The sequence below is a fragment of the Catharus ustulatus genome, chromosome 1 (genome assembly GCF_009819885.2).
Source record: "Catharus ustulatus isolate bCatUst1 chromosome 1, bCatUst1.pri.v2, whole genome shotgun sequence".
Taxonomy (NCBI): Eukaryota; Metazoa; Chordata; class Aves; order Passeriformes; family Turdidae; genus Catharus; species Catharus ustulatus.
The window spans coordinates 163,638,505-163,657,298 of record NC_046221.1 but is presented as its reverse complement, the minus strand read 5'-3'; the positions used below and the strand labels follow the sequence as shown (position 1 = coordinate 163,657,298).

Genomic DNA, 18,794 nt, shown 5'->3' with positions numbered 1-18,794 from the left:
AATTCCCGGCTTTTCCCGCTCCAAAGTCACCAGGAACGAGCAGCGCTTTCCATACGGAGCTTTATTCACACGCGGAGGGGGGCCGGAGCCCCCCCAAATACAGAATTTGGCGGCCCCTGGGGGGACCCCAAAATCCAACCCCCACTCTGGGGAGCGGTGGGGGGGGAGGAAAATTCCCGAAGGAATTCCCGAGGGAATTCCCGGGATTAAGGGGAATCCTGGGAAAATCCCGGGGAGGGAGGGGTGGGTCCATCCCTTTAATTCGGATTTTTTTTTCAGTCGTTTTTTTTTTTTTTTTAATAATAATAAATAAAAACCTCGAGGCTTTAAAAAAAAACCACACCAAAAAAAAACCGCCGGAAAAAAGGAGGGGAAATCACTTAAAAATTAATGAACGGGTGCCAGAAATTAATGATTAATTAATTAAAACTTAATTAAGTGGACGTGGAGTAAAAAGTGGGGGTCCCCTGGCAGTGAGTAGAGCTGGGAGGTAGTGCTGGGTTGTCCCCACCACCCCCAGTTTGGGAACCCTCCCCCACCCCAATTTGGGGACCCCCTCCATGGTACTCCCCACCCATAGGACCCCCACATTTTGGAGACTCCTCCCACTTTGGGGACTTCCCCCATGGGACCCCATAACTTGGGGGTTGTCCCCACTTTGGGGACCTCCCAGGCCTTGGGGACCCCCCCATTTTGGGCACTGTCCCCACTTTGAGGATCCCCCATTTTGGGGATCCCCCCATGGGACCCCACACTTTTGGGACCCACTGGCCTTGGTGACCCCCTCCCCCATTTTGGGGACCCCCTCCCACTTTGGGGACTCCACCCATGAGACCCCCCCGACCTTGGGGACCATCCCAGGATCTTGGGGACCCCCCTGACCCATGGGACCCTACAGTTTTAGGGGAGTTGGTGGAGATTAGGGGTCACCAGGATGGGTCTTGCTGGAGACTGGGGGCACCAAGGTAGAACCTGAAGGACCTGGAGAAGATGTGAGGCCACCAAGGTGGGTCCTGGTGGAGACTGGGGTCCATCAGGGTGGGACATGGAGGACCTGGAGGAGATTTGGGGTGCACCAAGGTGGGACGTGGAGGGCCTGGAGATTTGGGGTCACCATGATGGGACCTGGAGGACATTTGAGGGCACCAAGATAGGTCTTCATTGAGATTGGGGTCCATCAGGGTGGGGCATGGAGGACCTGGAGGAGATCTGGGAGCACCAATGTGGAACCTGGAGGAGATTTGGGGCACCAAGATGGGATCTGATGGAGATTGGGCTCCATCAGGATGGGACGTGAAGGACCTGGAGATTTGGGGGCACCAAGGTGAAACCTGGAAGAGGTGAGGGCACCAAGGTGGGACCTGGGGGAGATTTGGGGAAACCAAGGTGCGACCTGGAGGACCTGGAGATTTGTGGTCACCAAGGTGAAATCTGGAAGAGGTTGGAGCACCAAGGTGGGACCTGGTGGATATCTGAGGACACCAAGGTGTGTCCTGGAGGAGATGTGGGGCCACGAGGGTGGGACCCGAAGATTTGGGGTCACCAAGATGGATCCTGGAAGAGGTGGGGGCACCAAGGTGGGTCCTGGAGAAGACTGAGGGACACCAAGATAGGTGCTGAAAGAGGTTAGGGCACCAAGGTTGGTTGAGGGCACCAAGGTGGGACCTGGGGGAGATTTTGGGGGATCAGGAGGAGCTGGAGGGAGTTGGGGGGTGCTCAGGTGGGACCTGGAGCAGATGATGGTGCCCAGATGAGTCCTGGAGGAGGTTGGGGGGCACCAAGGTTGGTCCTGAAGAAAATGGGGGCATCAAGGTGGGACCTGGAGGAGATTTGGGGTCACCAAGATGGGTCCTGCAAGAGGTGAGGGTACCAAGGTGGGACCTGGTAGACATTTGGGGGCACTAATGTAGAACCTGGAGGAGATTGGGGGCCACCAAGGTAGGTCTTGGTGGAGATTGAGGTCCATCAGGGTAGGACATGGAGGAGATTTGGGGGTCATCAAGGTGGGACCTGGTAGAGATTGGGGTCCACCAGGGTGGGATGTGGAGGACCTGGAGAAGATTTAGGAGCACCAAGGTTGGACCTGGAGGAGATGGGAGCCACCAAGGTTGGACCTGGAGGAGATCAGGGACACCAAGATGGGTCCTGGAAGACACCAGGGAAACCAAGGTGGGCTGGGCAGAACCAGGTGGAGATGGGTGCCCAGGTGGGTCCTGGATGACCTGGAGGAGATGATGGACACCAGGATGAGGGCAGGAGAAACAGGAGGAGATGATGAACACCAGAATGAGCCCAGAAGGGTCAAGGAGAGCTGTCCTGGGTGGATTTTGAAGGACCAAGAGGAGCTGGTGGGTGCCAAGGTGGACCCGGGAGGAGATTGGAGCCACCAAGAGGGGTTGGGCAGGATCTGGAGGAGGGGAAGGGCACCAAAACAAGTCCAGGAGAAGCTGGAGGAGATGATGAGGACCAAGATGGGTCCAGGAGGATCAGGAAGAGATGATGGACTCCAGGATGGGTTCAGGAGGTCCAGGAGGAGATGATGGGCTCCAAGATGGCTCCAAAAGTTGATGGTGGACCCCAGGATGTCTCCAGGATTTGATGCTGGACACCAAGATGGGTTCAGGTGGACTAGGAGATGTTGGACCTCAGGATGGGTTCAGAAGGACCAGGAGTTGATGATGGACCCCAAGATGGGTTCAGGAGGACCAGGAGGAGATGTTGGACCCCAAGATGGCTCCAAGAGTTGATGGTGAACACCAAGATGAGCCCACAAGTACCAGGAGCAGATGGGAGGTCCTGGGACAGGTCCCACAGGGCCAGGTAGACCCAGTGGGTACTGGGACAGGTCCTGGTGGTGCCAACGTGTGTGGGACAGGATGGACACAGGGACACATGGGGACATCCAGCCCACTCAGCTCCTCCAGGATGGACAGTCAGCTACCATGACCCTCCCCAGCCACCTCTCCCATGGGGACCTCCCAGGTCTCTTCCCTGTAGGGGACAATTCTCTCCGTGCTTCCCTGGCGTCCAGGTGAACTTCTCCCACCTTCCCAACCCCATGGAGACTCCACAGAGCCAAGATGTTCCTTGTGACTCGCCCAGTGAAGAACCAGGCAGTGAGTGACACGGCCAGAAGGTTGTGATGGACCTCAAGGACTTCTCCTTGTCCCTGCGTCCAGGCGAGATGGTTACAATCGCTGGACGCCCTCCATCCATGAGGTCTGGTTGGAGATGGAGCTCACCATGTGGTGAAACTGGAGAACCTCATGGACCTCCTGGTTCTTGGTGGAGATGGAGCTCACCATGCAGTGAAGAAGATCATGGACCTCCTGGTTCTTCATCTTGGTGGAGATGAAGTTCACCATATGGTGAAGAACCTCCCATGCCTCCTGGTTCCTGATTTTGGTGGAGATGGAGCTCACCATGTGGTGAAGAACCTCATGGACCTCCTGGTTCTTGGTGGAGATGGAGCTCACCATATGGTGGAGAACCTCATGGACCTCCTGGTTCTTGATGGAGATGGAGCTCACCATGCAGTGAAGAACATCACGGACTTCCTGGCTCTTGGTAGAGATAGAGCTTGCCACGTTGTGGAGAGCCTCACAGACTTCCCAGTTTTTGGTGGAGATGGAGCTCACTACGTGGTGAAAAAACCTCACGGACCTCCTGGCTCTTCATCTTGGTGAAGATGGAGCTCACCACGTGGTGGAGAACCTCATGAACCTCCTGGTTCTTGGTGGAGATGGAGCTCACCACATGGTAGAGAACCTCACAGACCTCCTGGTTCTTGATAGAGATAGGTGCCACCACCTGGGGACTTTGACCCTTGGAGGGGACGGGGGGCCGGTGGCGGGGTGGGGATGGTGTTGTGGCGGCCGCTATAGGACGCCCTCCATGAAGCTGGTGTCCAGGTGCTGGATGAGGACACGGATGAAGGACATCTCCTTGCGCGTGTTCTCGAAGATGATCCGCGGGTCGTCCGATTGGCAGCGCAGGCAGTTGGGGGCCATCACCATGGCCAGGTTATTGACGTCCATCTTGGTGACGGCCACATTGGCCGGCTGCACAAAGACCTAGAGGTGGTGGGAAGAGAAAGGTGGAGGTCAAAGGGTTGGTGGGAGATTGGTGGGAGGTCCATGTGGACCTGGTTCTTCATCACATGGTGAAGTTGGAGAACCCAAAACTGCCTTAGGAGAAGGAACAAGAAGGGTCATGCAGGAGCACAGAATCATGGGGTGGAAGGGGGAAGATGGAGGTGATTGGATTGGTAGAACTCCCGGTTCTAGGCCACATGGTGACCTTGGAGAAACCAAAACCAACTTGAGAGAAGGAACCACAAGGGTCATCCAGGAAGCCATGAACACCTGGGGTGGGTGGAGGTGATTGGGTTGGTGGGAGATGGCCAGAAGGACGACATGGACCTCATGGTTCTTGGGGAAATGGGGGTCACCATGTGGTCACCTTGGAGAACCCAAAGCCACTTTAGGAGAAGGAACCAGGAGGGTCATCCGGGAGGCCATGAACACTTAGGGAGGGTGGAGGTGATTGGGTTGGTGGGAGATGGCTGGAAGGACCTCATGGAACTCCTGGATGGAGGAGATTGGGGTCATCATGTGGTGACCTTGGAGAACACAAAACCAACTCAGGAGAAGGACCCAGGAAGGTCAACCAGAAGCCTGAACTCATGGGGTGGGAGGAGGAAGATGGAGGTGATGGGGTTGGTGCGAGATGGGTGGAAGGACCACATAGACCTCCTGGTTCTTGGATTACATGGGGTGACCGTGGGGTGACCTTGGAGAACCCAAAAGCACCTCAGGAGAAGAAACCAGACCTGGTGGTCACCTGGTGGGCCAGCAAAAGGTGCAGCTCCTACCTGGAGGAAGCGGATGAGGTAGCACAGCACCATTCTGTTGATCCGGGGCAGGGAGTGGACGACGGCGATGGCGGCCTCGGGGTTCTCATAGTGGGAGATACACTGCTCATAAAACTCGTGTGGGATCAGGGGCTCCTCCAGCTCGCGGTACCACAGCTTCAGCAGCGATGCTGCAAGAAGACATGGAGAAGAGAAGATGTGAGATCTTCCAGATGGAGCTTCTGTCCCACCAAACATTGCCCCGAGGTCCTACCGGGAACGTGCGGATCCTCCAAGCCGGTGGGGATCTTCCATTGGTCCACCTGCAGCTTGAGGGCATTGACCTCATCGATGTCACCGGGGACTCTGTGGGGAGGAAGAGGCATTGGTAGCCGAGTGACCAATGGGGACCTCCCAAGTCAACAGCTTTGGGTGCTACAGGAGAACCAGGAGGGGACATCAGCTGGGCATGGAGCAAGACCCACAATGACTGGTAGCCACCATGCAGAAACCTCCATAGCCTTGGAGGCATTTTGGGAGCTTGGTGTCACTGAGACCCTGGTATGACTCTATGGGCCACTGTGGAGAAATCTCCATGGCCTTGGAGCCACTTTGGGAGCTTGGTGCCACCAAGACCCCAGCATGACTCTGGTGGCCACTGTGGAGAAACTGTGGAGAAACCCCCATGAAGCAAGAAGTTGGAGGGGCCCAGGGGTTGGTGGCATCAAGACCATGCCATGACTGGTGGTCATCATGGAGAAACCCCCATGGCCTTGGAGGAAGGAAAAGTTGAGGGAACCCAGTGGATGGTGGCCACCAAGATGCTGCCATGACTGTGGTGGCCACCATGGAGAAATCCCCATGAAGCAAGGAGAATTGGAGGGACCCAGGGGATGGTGGCATCAAGACCCCGCCATGACTCTGGTGGCCACCATGAAGAAACCTCCAAGGCCTTGGAGGACCAGAGGAGAACAACACCCAGAAATGTGAACTTGCCCCATTTTGAGACAATTATTATGAGAACCTCTAGCTTGCCACCACCATGAGATGTCCCCATGAGCGTGGGGTGGCTTTACCTGAAGATGCCCTCGGTCTGGTCCCCGTTGAGTGCCAGGACCTCCTCGGAGAGCCGGGTCTGCACCCAGGGCAGCTGCCGGTCCGGGTAACGCTCCTTCTGCATGGCCACGATGTCCTGCAGGGAGCTGCCAAACATGGACGGGTTGAAGACAGCGTTCTTGGCGTGACGGATCTCCTCGATGTTCGGCTTCTTCAGGCCCTGCAGGAGACACCAGAGGTCACTTGTGGCCTCTGTGGTGGCCAGGATGGGATTTACTTAATCCCACCACTTCCCTGGTTGAGGTTTATAGGGATGGTGATGGAGCCACAGACAGATTCTGGACAACTTGGTCAAGGTGGTTCCACCATCCATCCATCATCCATCCATCCATTCATCATTCATCCATCTATCATCAATCCATCATCCATCCATCCATCTGTCCATCCATCCATCAATCCATCTGTCCATCCATCCATCAATCCATCTGTCCATCCATCAATCCATCATCCATCCACCATCCATCCATCATCAATCCATCTTGATTTGAAAGTGGATCCAACCCTCTGGAGCTTGGCGGGACCACGGCCAGGCCGGAGGATCTCCACTGATGGATTTTTCCAGGAGGAGGAGCCACGGCTCTGGGAAGCTTCTGGAAAACTGAACATTGGTGCTGTGCTTCCAGGAGTTCCTTAGAAAGATCCCAAAAGGTCTCCAGAAGTTCCTTAGAAAGTTCCCAAAAGGTCTCCAGAAGTTCCTTAGAAAGTTCCCAGGAGGTCTCCAGAGAGTTTGCAGAAGGTCTTCTGAAGATCACCAGATGGTCTCTGGAATGCCTTCAGAAAGTCCCTAGAAAATCCCCAAAATATCTCCAGAAGGTTTCCAGAAATTCTTCAGAAGGTCTCCAGAAGACTCCCAAAAGTTCTCCAGAAGTTCCTTAGAAAGTTCCCAGAAGGTCCTCCATGCAAAGTTTTCAGAAGATCTCCAGAAAGTTTCCAGAAGGTCTCCTGAAGATCCCTGGATGATCTTTGGAACATCTTCTGAAGACCCACAGAAGGTCCTTAAAAAGTTTCCAGAAGGTTCCCAGAAGGTCTCCAGAAGTCTTCAAAAGGTTCTCAGAAGTTCTCCAGGTGATCTCCAGAAAATCCCCAAACAGGTTTTAGGAGGTGCCCAGAAAGCCTCCAGAAGGTTCTTGGAATTTCTCCAGAAGATCCTTAAAAGCTTCCCAGAAGCTCCCTACAAGAAGCTCTCCAGAAATGTTCCAGAACATTCCCAGAAGTTATTCAGAAGGGCCTTAGAAGATCTCCAGATGCTCTCCAGAAGATCTTCAGCTCTCCAGAAGATCCTCACAAGTTCTAACGATCCCTCCAAGGTTTTCAGGTGGTCTCCAGAAAGTTCCCCCAATGTCTCAAAAAATCTTCAAATTATGCTCAGAAGCTCTCCAGAAATTATCCAGAAGATCTCCAGAAGATCCCCAAACAGGTTTTAGGAGGTGCCCAGAAAGCCTCCAGAAGGTTCTTGGAATTTCTCCAGAAGATCCTTAAAAGCTTCCCAGAAGCTCCCTACAAGAAGTTCTCCAGAAATGTTCCAGAACATTCCCAGAAGTTATTCAGAAGGGCCTTAGAAGATCTCCAGATGCTCTCCAGAAGATCTTCAGCTCTCCAGAAGATCCTCACAAGTTCTAACGATCCCTCCAAGGTTTTCAGGTGGTCTCCAGAAAGTTCCCCCAATGTCTCAAAAAATCTTCAAATTATGCTCAGAAGCTCTCCAGAAATTATCCAGAAGATCTCCAGAAGATCCCCAAACAGGTTTTAGGAGGTACCCAGAAAGTCTCCAGAAGGTTCTTGGAAGTTCTCCAAAAGATCCTTAAAAGCTTCTCAGAAGCTCCCTACAAGAAGTTCTCCAGAAACGTTCCAGAACGTTCCCAGAAGTTCTCCAGAAGGTCCTTAGAAGATCCCCAGGAGCTCTCCAGAAGTTCTCCTGACCACAATCACCACCCAGCACTACCTCTCTCCCTTCTCCAGCCCCTTCCCCAATCCCACAAGCTCCTGGATGACCCTGGCGGGAGGTGACCTCCTTGTCCACCCCTTCCCAAGCCCACCCCATTTTCTGGTACCTTCTTGGCCCCGGTCAGTGCCGCCTTCTGGAGTTTGTTGTAGCAGTACTTGGCGTAAGTGCTGATGGCCACCCCTGCAAGAGAAGACATGCTGGGTGATGGGATGTCACCTCCAGGACCTGAAAGAGGTTCTGTCTCCTCCCTTTCCCCTCCCCATCCCTGTCACCGCTTCCAGAGGGGCTTTGAGGAGGACGAGGTCCCCCTCAAACCTCACGAGAACCCTGGAGGATCCACCAAATGTGGAGCTCTGTAGCTCTGTGGAGGCCTCATCTTTTGGGGGCCACCATTGCCATGGTCACCACTCCCATCCCACCCATATTCTCCAGATTCCACCACTTCCATCTTCATCCCCATCCTCTTCCTGATGTCCTCCAGTGAGGAGATGTCGCCTATCCCAATAATCTTGGGGACCTGGTGGGACGTTCTGGACCATCCCAACAGCCCTGGGGATGTGATGGAACCTTCTGGATCATTCCCAGAGCCTTGGGGACCTGGTGGAACCTTCTGGATCATCCCAGAGCCTTCAGGAATTGGTAGAACCTTCTAGACCATCCCAGAATAAGCCCCTGGCGACCTGGTGGAACCTTCTGGATTGTCCCAGAAGATATCCTGGAGATTGAGTGGCACCTGCCGGACCAGCCCAACAGCCCTGGTGATGTGATGGAACCTTCTGGATCATTCCCAGAGCACTGGGGATCTGGTGGGACCTCCTGGACTATCCCAGAAGAAACCCTGGGGACCTGGTGGAACCTTCTGGACTTCCAACACTGGGTGGCCTCAAATCATGGAATCCACTCATGGAGCCACAGAATGACAGAACACTTGGGATGGGAAGGAACCTCTGAGGACCATCTCACCCAAACTCCTACCAGGAGACCAGGCTAAACTTTGGGATGCAGCCCAGGAGAAGCTGGATCAATGACCTCCGATGGGATTCGATGGGATCTGATCCCGAGTTTTGAAGGAGCAACCCCATCTGGAACTCCTGGAGGTTCCCAGAATCCACCCTGGAGGTTCCTCCTGGTGGATTCATCTGGGCTTGGTTCCATCTCTCTGTCTCTGCTGCCCCTCTGCCCTCCCTCGACTCCCTGGAGAATTCCAGGAATTCCCGAAATTCTGGCAATTCTGGAGTCCCTACCCGGGATCTCCTCGCTCTGGGGCTTTGGTTTCTTTCGCAATTTGGGTTTCTTCTGATTGGTCCTTGCCAGGAGGTGCCGGAGGTGCCGCGAGACTGGGGAACAACACCGGGAATTCCCACGGGGAACAGACATCGGGAGCGGGAGAACAACGGGAATGAACACAGAATTGAAATGGCATTGAAATGGGAAAAAAAGAATTAAAATTAAAAACAAAATTGAAATAAAAATCAAATAAAAACCCCCTAAAATTAAATTTTAAATTAATTTAAATTTAAAATGAAAACATTAAAATAAAAAAATAAAATAAAAATTAAATAAATTGAAGAGAAATTAAAATGGAAATGGAAATTGAAATTACAATTTAAATTAAAATAGAAAATAGAAATTAAATTTTATATGGAAATTGAAAGAAAAAAATTAAAATTGAAATAACTGACATTAAACTAAAATTAACATTAAACTGAAAAGAAATTAAAATAAATTTTTTAAAAATAAAATTAAAAAATAAATTAAAATTGCAATTTAAATTTAAATAGAAAAATATATTAAAATTTAAATAAATTGAGAAAATTAAATTGAAATTGAATTTAAAATTTGAAATAAAAGAGAAATTTTGAAAGTGAAATAAAAATTGAAATGAAAATTGAAAAATTGCAATAAAAATTGAAATGGGAATTTGAGATTAAATGGGGATCTAAATAAAAAATAAAAAATGAAATTAAAATTTGAAAATTGCAATTAAATTTGCAATTAAAATTTGAAATAAAATGGGAAATTAAACTAGAATAAAAATTTTACTCTATAAAAATTAAACCTGAAATTAAAATTTAAAAATCTAAATGAAATTAAAGTGGAAATTAAAATTTGAAATAAAATGGAAATTGAAATTAAATGAAAATTGAACATGAAATGAAACAAAGTGAAATTCAAATATAAACTGAAACGAAAACTGAAATTAAAATAAAATGGTAATAAAATGAAAATTTAAAAAGGGAAATAAAATTTAAAAAATTGAAATAAAATTGAAATGAATTAAAATTAACAACTGAAGCTTAAATTGAAATTAAAATTTGAAATGAAATTGAACAAAAAACTGAAAGGAAATTAAAGGAAAATTTGAAAGGAAAATGAAAACCTTAAAATGGAAATAAAAGCTGAAAGAAAATGAAAGTGGAAATGAGAATAAAACATTGAAATTAAATAGAATTAAATGAAACACTGAGATGAGGTGAAAATGGAAATGAAAATAAAGAACTGAAATGAAAAAATTTCAATAAAAATGCAAAATTAGAATGAACACATGAAATAATAAATACATAAATAAAATTCAAATAATTTTAAGAATACCAAATAAAAATAAGCAAAGATTAAAATTAAAATAAGTGAGCAAAAATTAAGAAATTTCAAAAAGTTTAAATTTAAAAATTTAATGGAATAGAAATAAAAGATGAAAATACAAATAAAATAAATATTAAAGCAGTAATTAAAGAAAATAAAGATGAGAATTAATAATTAAGAAAAAGTACAATGGAAATCAATAAAATGGAAAATAAAGCAAGACAAAATAAAAATAAATAAGATATAAATTTAGCATATGAAATAAAAATAAAGAAATTAATAAGTAAAAATAAAATGAAAAAAGAAGAAATTAAGAAAATAAAATGAAAATAAAAATTATATTTAAAACTGAAAAAAATAAAAATAAAACTGGAATAAAAATGCAAATAAAATGACAATGAAAATACAAATTTAACCAAATGAGATGGAATTGAAAATGCAAATTAAAACAAATTGACAATGAAACCAATCAACACAAAGACACCAAAATTCCTGGAAAAAACACAGAGAACTCAAAATGAAGGTGGAATTTGGGAATTCCCAGGGAGGGGCTCTGATTGGCTGGGGAGGAGTTGGGGGCAGAGCCTTCTGAATCTGGTGGGAAATGAGTTTGACACTTCTGGTGGGACCAACCTAACCCACTGCGACATTCCCAGGAATACCCATCGGGAACACTCTGGGGTTGTCTCCACCTTCTGCGGCCACCTGGGGTGGGATCATCTGGTGTCCCCCAGAAGCTGAAGGACACCTCAGAACCTCAGATGAAATTTGGGATCCAAAATTCCCAAATCCTCCTGGATTCCCAATCTTACCTCATCCACGACCCACCGGGAAGGTGTGTCAACTTCTGGGGATATCCAGATGGGGAATGTCCAGATCTCCTAAAATTCCCAGATTTCCCAAATTTTTGTCTCCATCTCTGGCCATGACCAAAAACTGCGGGAGATGAGAATCTTCTGGGTTCCATCCCAAAACTGGGGTTTTTTTTGGGATACAAAGCTACTGGAGAGGAAACATCTGGAGGTGGGAATCATAGGAACCATGGAATAATGGAATTTTGGATCCAAAGCTACTGGAGGGGAAACGTGGCGGTGGGAATGATGGAAACCATGGAATCACAGAATTTTGGATAGAAAGCTACTGGAGAGGAAACATCTGGAGGTGGGAATCATAGGAACCATGGAATCATGGACTTTTGGATGCAAAGCTACTGGAGAGGAAATATCTGGAGGTGGGAATGAGGGAAACCATGGAATTTTGTATCCAAAGATACTTGAGGGGAAACATCTGGAGGCAGGAATGATGAAAACCATGGAATAGTTTGGATTGGAAAGGATCTCTCAGGCTTGAGTTGGAAGGAACTTCAGGGGTGGGAGAACTTCCAGGAGTGGAGGTGATGCTGATACTACAAAGGTGTCAAAGCTCATTTCCTCTTGGGTTTCCAGGCAGGAGAAGGTTGGGAAAGGCCCCACAGTACTGGGTGCACCTCCAGGAGATGTTTTGGATGAGTTTCTCATCACTTTTCCAGAAGGACACTCAGCCAAGAGGAAAGGAACCAAATCAATGGGTTGGGACATGGAATCATGGAATGCTTTGGGTTGGAAGGGACCACAAAGACCATCCAAGGACACCTTCCACTCTCCAATCCCCATCCAACCTGGCCTGGAACACTTCCAGGGGATCAAGGACAACCACAGAAGCCACCAGGCCACGGTTCCTCACTTACCTTTGGTGTCATTCACCGGATCCATGTGCCGGTAAATGTATCCTTCAAGGTAGGAATGGAATTTGGGAGTGGGTGGGAAAAAGGCCAAACAAATGGCCATGAGCTCCCAGCCGCGGGCCAGGCTCTCGTAACGGAAGTTCTCGGTGGTTTGCCGGCACAGCTGGATGTAGAGCTCGTCTCGCAGCCCCTGCATGCTCCAACCTTTGGTGGCGATCTCCAAGGCCACGTTGAGCTGGTCCGTCTTGGCCCGCCGGTCGCCCATGTACATCTGGATGAGCTTGAAGATCTCGCACGCCTCCTTCTTGACATTGCGGTCATTGGTCATGATCATGGGTTTCTTGATGGATTCGCTGCTCCAGGCCAGCATGTTGGCAATGGAGACCTTCCTTCGGAAGAGCCCTTGGGTGTGCTTGTTGAAGTGCTTGGAGGCCCAGTTCTCAATGTCCGTCTCCGAGGAGGGCTTGCGCAGGTTGAAGGTGGGGAAGACGCAGCTGGCGCTCGGCATCATGTTCCGCGTCTGCCGGCTGTTCTCGAACTGCGCACAGGCGCCGAGGTCCTCGGACTGGGGGACAACAGGTGGGAGAGGTCAGTGGTGCTGGTGGGGTGGGAGTGCTGATGGAATGACCGATTGGTCAATCAATAGATGGAGCAAGCAACAGGTCAAAAAAATGGCCAACCAATAAACTAATGAACCAACTAAGCAATGGATCAATCAATGAACCAACCAATCAATGAATCAACCAACTAACTGATCAATCAGCAAACTGATCAATGAAACAACCAATAAACCAATGAACCAACCAACCAACTGATCAATCAATTAACCAATCAATGAACCAATCAATCAACAAACTGACCAATGAAACAACCATTAAACAAATCAGTCAACCAACCAACAAATGGATCAGTCAACAATGCAACCAACCAAAGAATCAACCAACAAACCAATCAGTTAATCAATCAATCAAACAAGCAAGCAATCAACCAACAGATAAAAAAACTGACTACCCAACCAACTGATCAATCAGCAAACTGATCAATGAAACAACCAGCTAGTAAACCAATCAATTAACCAACCAACAAATGGATCAATCAACCAAACAGGCAACCAACAAACCAGTCAATCAATCAAACAAACAACTAATAAACCAGTGGATGAAAAACCTGACCAACCAACCAATAAACTAACCAACCAATAAACTAACCAACCAAGCAACTGATCAATCAACAAACCAATGAACCAATCAAACAATCAACCAAGCAATGAACCAACAAACTGATTCATCAACCAAGCAATGAACCAACCAATCAATCAACCAACTAATCATCCAACCAATAAATCAGCGAACAAAGTGATCAATCAATCAATCAATCAACCACCAACCAACTGATCAGTGGAGAAACCAACAGACCAACCAACCAATGCATGAATGGTTGAACCAACCAACCAATTATTAGATTCACTCAATCAATCAATCAATCAACTAACCAACCAAAAACTCACCATCCAACAAACGAAAGAACCAATTAATCAACTGATCAACCAACCAACCAACCAACCAACCAAAGAAATGATTAATCAATCAACCAATCAACTAACCAACCAACCAACCAATCATCCAACCAATAAATCAGCCAACAAGCTGATCATTCAACCAACTGATCAGTGGGGAAACCAACAGACAAACCAACCAACCAACCAACCAACGAATGAATCATTCCAACAAACAAATCAATCAGCCAAAGGACTGACCAGTCAGCAAACCAATGAACCAACCAATCAACTAATCAATCAACCAACAAATCAATAAATCAGTCAATTAATAAATCAATCAACCAACCAAATGTTGCAGCATTTAGAGGTCTTCCCATAAACTTCATCCTCTCCGAGGAGCTTCTTCTCAATCCCATCATGGCCAAGGGGAGCTGACCCAGTGCCAGCAGCCAAGGTGGGTGGCACTGAGTGGCATCAGGAGGGAGGGGACTGGTGGGGACAAGTGACAGGCTGGACTCTCTTCATACTTGCTCAGTGGAGTCATGGACAGATGTTGGTGGCAATGTGGGGGAAGCAAAGGACAAGTGCCTTTGGGTTCCACCTGTCCTCTGGAGACACTGGGGACACACCCACCTTTGACAGCCCCCCAAGAAACCCCCTCTACCCAAAATCACCTTCCAGGGTGGTTCTCCAGCAGCCACAGGAGAAGGCTGGTGGCTCCTCCAAGCTATGAGTGAGGTGGATGGTCCTTCTGAACATCTGAGGAAGAGGAGATGCTCAGGATTTACCCTTGACCTCTGCAGGACACTGCGGACCAGTGTCCTCCTCTTACTGGAACCAGCACAACTCGTGGCTGTCACCCCAGGAGGTGGAGGGACACCCCAACAGCTGATGACCGGCATGGAGGAGGCCAGCAAGGGACAACTGGGATGGACAATGCTGTGGTCCTGCAGCCAACCAAGGTGGCTTCATCATGTCTTCTGCAACATTGAGGCCAGCACCATCTGGGTTTGGGTACCCTGGGGACGTGACCCACGGCAGGGAGGGACATGCCACATCACTCCTCGTGTGGAGGAGCTGCGTTCGTGGCCTTGAGCAGAGTCTGTAGGCAAGGTGACTCCAGTGCTGCCATAGACTTGGAGCTGGGCTTTAGATGAGGAACAGAAGAAAAGCAGAAGGTGGAAAGATCCAGGAGGTAGAAAATCCAGGAGGGGACAAGGAAGCCACCCAAAGAGCCACCAGAGCTGCTGGCAGGTGACTGAGCTTCTGCTTCAAACAAGTTTCTTGTGTCCTCAACAATTTGTCCTGTTCCAATGTTGAGATCTTGCCGTTGACATTGCTCCACTCCCATCCTGACTGAGGTGATGATGGCAGGGATGTGGGATGGGGACACAGGAGCTTCATTCCTCAAGGGACGCAGCCCTGCTGTCCCTGTGGAGGCCACTTCACCCCAAAGGTCTTTCTGTGTCCTCCAGCCTGGTCAGCTGAAGGCTCATGGGGTTTCCTGAGTAGAAGGAGATGAGCAGAAATGCAGAAATGCTTGAAGGTCTCCCACATGCCAGCCATTGGCGATTTGGCTCTTCCAAAATCTGGTCCATGGGCTGGACCAGACCCACCAAGAACACCCAGGGAGAAGGAAAGGACCACATTGGTGGGGACATCAACCTTCTCCAGCCAAGGAGAACATGGTCAGGACAGAGGGTGACACCAGAAGCGAACTGTGATGGATCCTCTGCTGCCAGAGCCAATAGGAAATTAGTCAACCCTAATTAGATCTAATTAGCACCTAAACGAACTTGGGGAATGCTCTGGCCTACAAGAAGGGGACAAACCATTGGGTATCAACTACAAAAGTCTGTGACTTCCTGCCTGTCCCATGGGGTGACTGTGGTGTCACCTCTGTGATTAGGAAATCCTCAGGGGAGAAGGTCCTGGAGCCAGATGGATGGGGCTTGGATGCACCTCAGTGTGGGGACACTCCACTGGTGACGATCACAACCGTGACCATGGAAGGGTTTGGTTTGGAAGGGACCGTCAAGATTATCCCGTTCTAATGGTCAGGGACACCTCCCACAATCCCAGGTTGCTCCAAACACCATCCAAGCTGGCCTTGGACACTTCCAGGGATGGGGCAGCCACAGCTTCTCTGGGAAACCAGTGCCAATGTCCCATGACCTTGGTGTCCCTGAGGTCAAAGACAACAGGTGGGGCCACCAGGACAGAAACCTCTGGGGAGTGGAGAACATTCCCACCATGTCCCAAGCTTGCTAAAGGTGGGGTAGGATCATTAATGGTGGCAGCTTTTCCTCCTGACATCTGAAGGATGCAGCGGATCTGGAGCTCTCCAGTTTCCTCGTGCAGAATTGAGTTACTGGGGACAATTATGCCTCAGGAATCTTCTTCTTCTGCTTTTGTATGCAACGCTCCACCGATTTCATGACGTATTTCCGTGGACAAAAAGAATTTTCCAGATGATTTGCTGTTTCCCAGCTCCACGTTTAGGTTCTCCTTCCTGATGACACCAAACTCCATCTTCCAGGCACGTTCCCAGGTGGGATTTATCCTCACATGTGGCATCATCACCTGTTTTTTGGAAGCCCTAACAGCCTTTCCCTGCCTTTCCCAACCTTTCCCTGCCTTTTCCTGGAGGGGAAGGGACTGATGGAGGACACTGAGATGCTCATGAAGGATATCCAAAAACCAAGGAAACATCTGATGGGCTGGAATCTGGGCACATGGATGCACCAGCTCCAGCAATTCTAGGTCAGAGCCTCAGGTCCCCTCTGGAATGGGAGTTTGGAGCTGGAGAGATCTCCGGAGACGGAACAGGCAGCCCACAACCCTGGGAAACAAACTACTGCTGGCTCACTCATTCTAAGCTTTTGAGGGACCACCTTGCTAAGGACCAACATCTTTGAAGGGCCACCTTGGCAAGGACCAACTTCTTTGAGGGATCACCTTGCCAAGGACCAACTTTGAGAGAATGCCTTGGCAAGGACCAACACCTTTGAGGGACCACCTTGACAAGGACCAACTTCCCTGAGGGATCATCCAGAGATGGGCACTCAGGAATCTCCTGAGAGCTGGACGGACCCAGGATCTGCCCCCCTCACCAAGGCAGAAGAAGCCACGGCACAGAGCTGATGCCGCCTCCTGGTGTTGGATCACCCCAGGGACCATCCCACTGGATCTACACTGGAGGAGAAGCAGCTTCAACCAATGTGGTGAAGACCCCCAAAACTGAGAACATTCCCAAGGGAGTTACCTGAGATGGATGCAGGTAGGGCTCGGGAGAGGCCAGGTTGGTCTGGACAGAGACGCTCTTCTCCAGCAGGATCTGGGGGAAGCCCAGCTTCTCGAAGGTGTTCCTCTTCCAGTGCTTGTTCTCCTGTTGTGCCAACGCCTCATCCTCACTGAAGGCTCGCACCACCGGGCCTGGCATGGGCAGCGGGAGGGCTCCATCACTCTCGTAGCCCGAACCGTCCTTTTGGGAATCCCAGCTGCTCCGTTGCTTCATGTGGTAGTGGGCCTGCTGCGCTTCCCATGCCAGGCGCGCCTGCGCCAGGAACGGCTCCGGGAAGCCCCGCGCCGCCTCTGCCTCAGCTGCCTTGCTCTCCGTCCGGTTCATTGGCGACCTGTTGGGTCCCGGCGTGGCTCGTTCCTCACCCAGCTCACCCAACACCTCCCGCTCCCCCGAGCCATCCGTGGAGGAGGCGTTGGCGTCATGGTTCACCGAAGGCTTCCGACTTTTCCTTTTCCTGGTGGAAGGTGAGTAACCGGTGGAGGACAAGGTGTCCTGCTGGCTGGACCACGACATGGAGTCCTCGCCCTGGGCCACCTGGGCTCCTGTGGGGCCAGGGCAGAAGTCGGGTCCCTCCATGCTGCTGTAGTCGCCCGATTTGATCTCCAGGCGTTGGTCCCGCACCAGGCAGGGGCTGTGCTGCAGTGAGTAGGAGCCGCCGATGGGGTTGGGGGAATATTTGTGCCTCAAGCCCGTCTTCATCTTGGGGCTGGAGCCCGACTGCTCCACATAGACCAACTGCCGGACGTATTCCTTGCCGGCCGGGCTGTATTCCAGGCTCATGAAGCGGTCAGGACACTTCTGCTTGGTGAGCACCAACTGCTGGTAGGGCGAGTTGGAGCCTTGCTTGGGCGACTGAAGGAAAGGGTGAGGCTTCCGGATGGGCGATTTCTGCGGTGACCCGGCCTTGTAGCTCCCGCTGGCTTCATACTGCATGTCCACGGGCGGCTCATCATAGATGGGAGCCTGGTATTCCATAGGGGGCTCCTCGTAGAGTGGGGGCTCATAAGCATAGCGGGGTGACGAGGGCTGGGATTCGCTGGAATGCTTGCGGTGCTGGGCTTGGAGCGGCGAGCAGAAGGAATCGCCTCGGCCCAACAAGGGTGAGCAGCTGCCCACATGCTCGGCCCTCTTCATGAAAGGCGACTGCTTCCTCTCCGGGAAGAAGACGGAGTTGTCGGTGTCCGAAGAGAAGGTTTGGAGGTTGGGCGACTGTTGGCCGCCTGAGGGCCGGCGGGAACGGGAGCCTGGCTGGTTTTCCGGGGCGTAGCCATTGCCTTGGTGGAGGAGGAAGCTGGGCTCCCGATCTGTCACCTTGATCAGCATCCGCTCCTTGGTGCCAGCGTTCCATCGGAGGGATGAGGTCCTGCAGGGAGAAACATCATGGGGTGGGGGTCAGAATTCCACCAGAATTCAGGAGGTCCCAAACCTCCCTAACTACTGCAGAGCCTGGAGGATGGATATTCCCGAGTACCTGAGAGATGGAGATGGGAGGGATTGGATATTGGACAAGGCATGGACGGACAGGACACGGGGAACGGCTTCCCACTTCCAAAGGGCATGACTGGATGGGATAATGGGAAGGAATTTTTGGCTGTGCAAGTAATGAGGCCCTGGAATGGAATTCCCAGGGAATCTGTGGCTACCCCATCCCAGGAAGTGTCTAAGGACAGGTTGGGCAGGGCTTGGATCAACCCGGGATAGTGGAAGGTGTCTCTGATCATGAGACTGGATATTGGGAAGAAATTCTCCCATCAGGAATTCTTCCCTGACATA

At 50.1% G+C, this 18,794-nt stretch overlaps 1 protein-coding gene across 4 annotated transcripts in view; it reads right to left on the bottom strand.

The window, feature by feature from the left end:
- Positions 1-359: 359 nt before the first annotated feature.
- ARHGAP39 (Rho GTPase activating protein 39) overlaps positions 360-18,794 on the bottom strand; it is a 96,409-nt gene continuing 77,974 nt past the window's right edge. For 2 of the 4 annotated variants that reach the window (XM_033064801.1, XM_033064788.1), the window contains exons 4-10: positions 16,983-18,384; positions 12,223-12,784; positions 8,020-8,093; positions 5,929-6,128; positions 5,127-5,218; positions 4,874-5,043; positions 360-4,073 (exon numbers count right to left, since the gene is read on the bottom strand). In XM_033064801.1, the coding sequence (XP_032920692.1) occupies positions 3,879-4,073; positions 4,874-5,043; positions 5,127-5,218; positions 5,929-6,128; positions 8,020-8,093; positions 12,223-12,784; positions 16,983-18,384 (2,695 nt within the window). In that variant the 3' untranslated portion in view covers positions 360-3,878. Of the gene's footprint in view, positions 4,074-4,873; positions 5,044-5,126; positions 5,219-5,928; positions 6,129-8,019; positions 8,094-9,157; positions 9,251-12,222; positions 12,785-16,982; positions 18,385-18,794 lie in introns of all 4 variants that reach the window. The other 2 variants (XR_004418453.1, XM_033064810.1) reach the window with 2 other exon arrangements.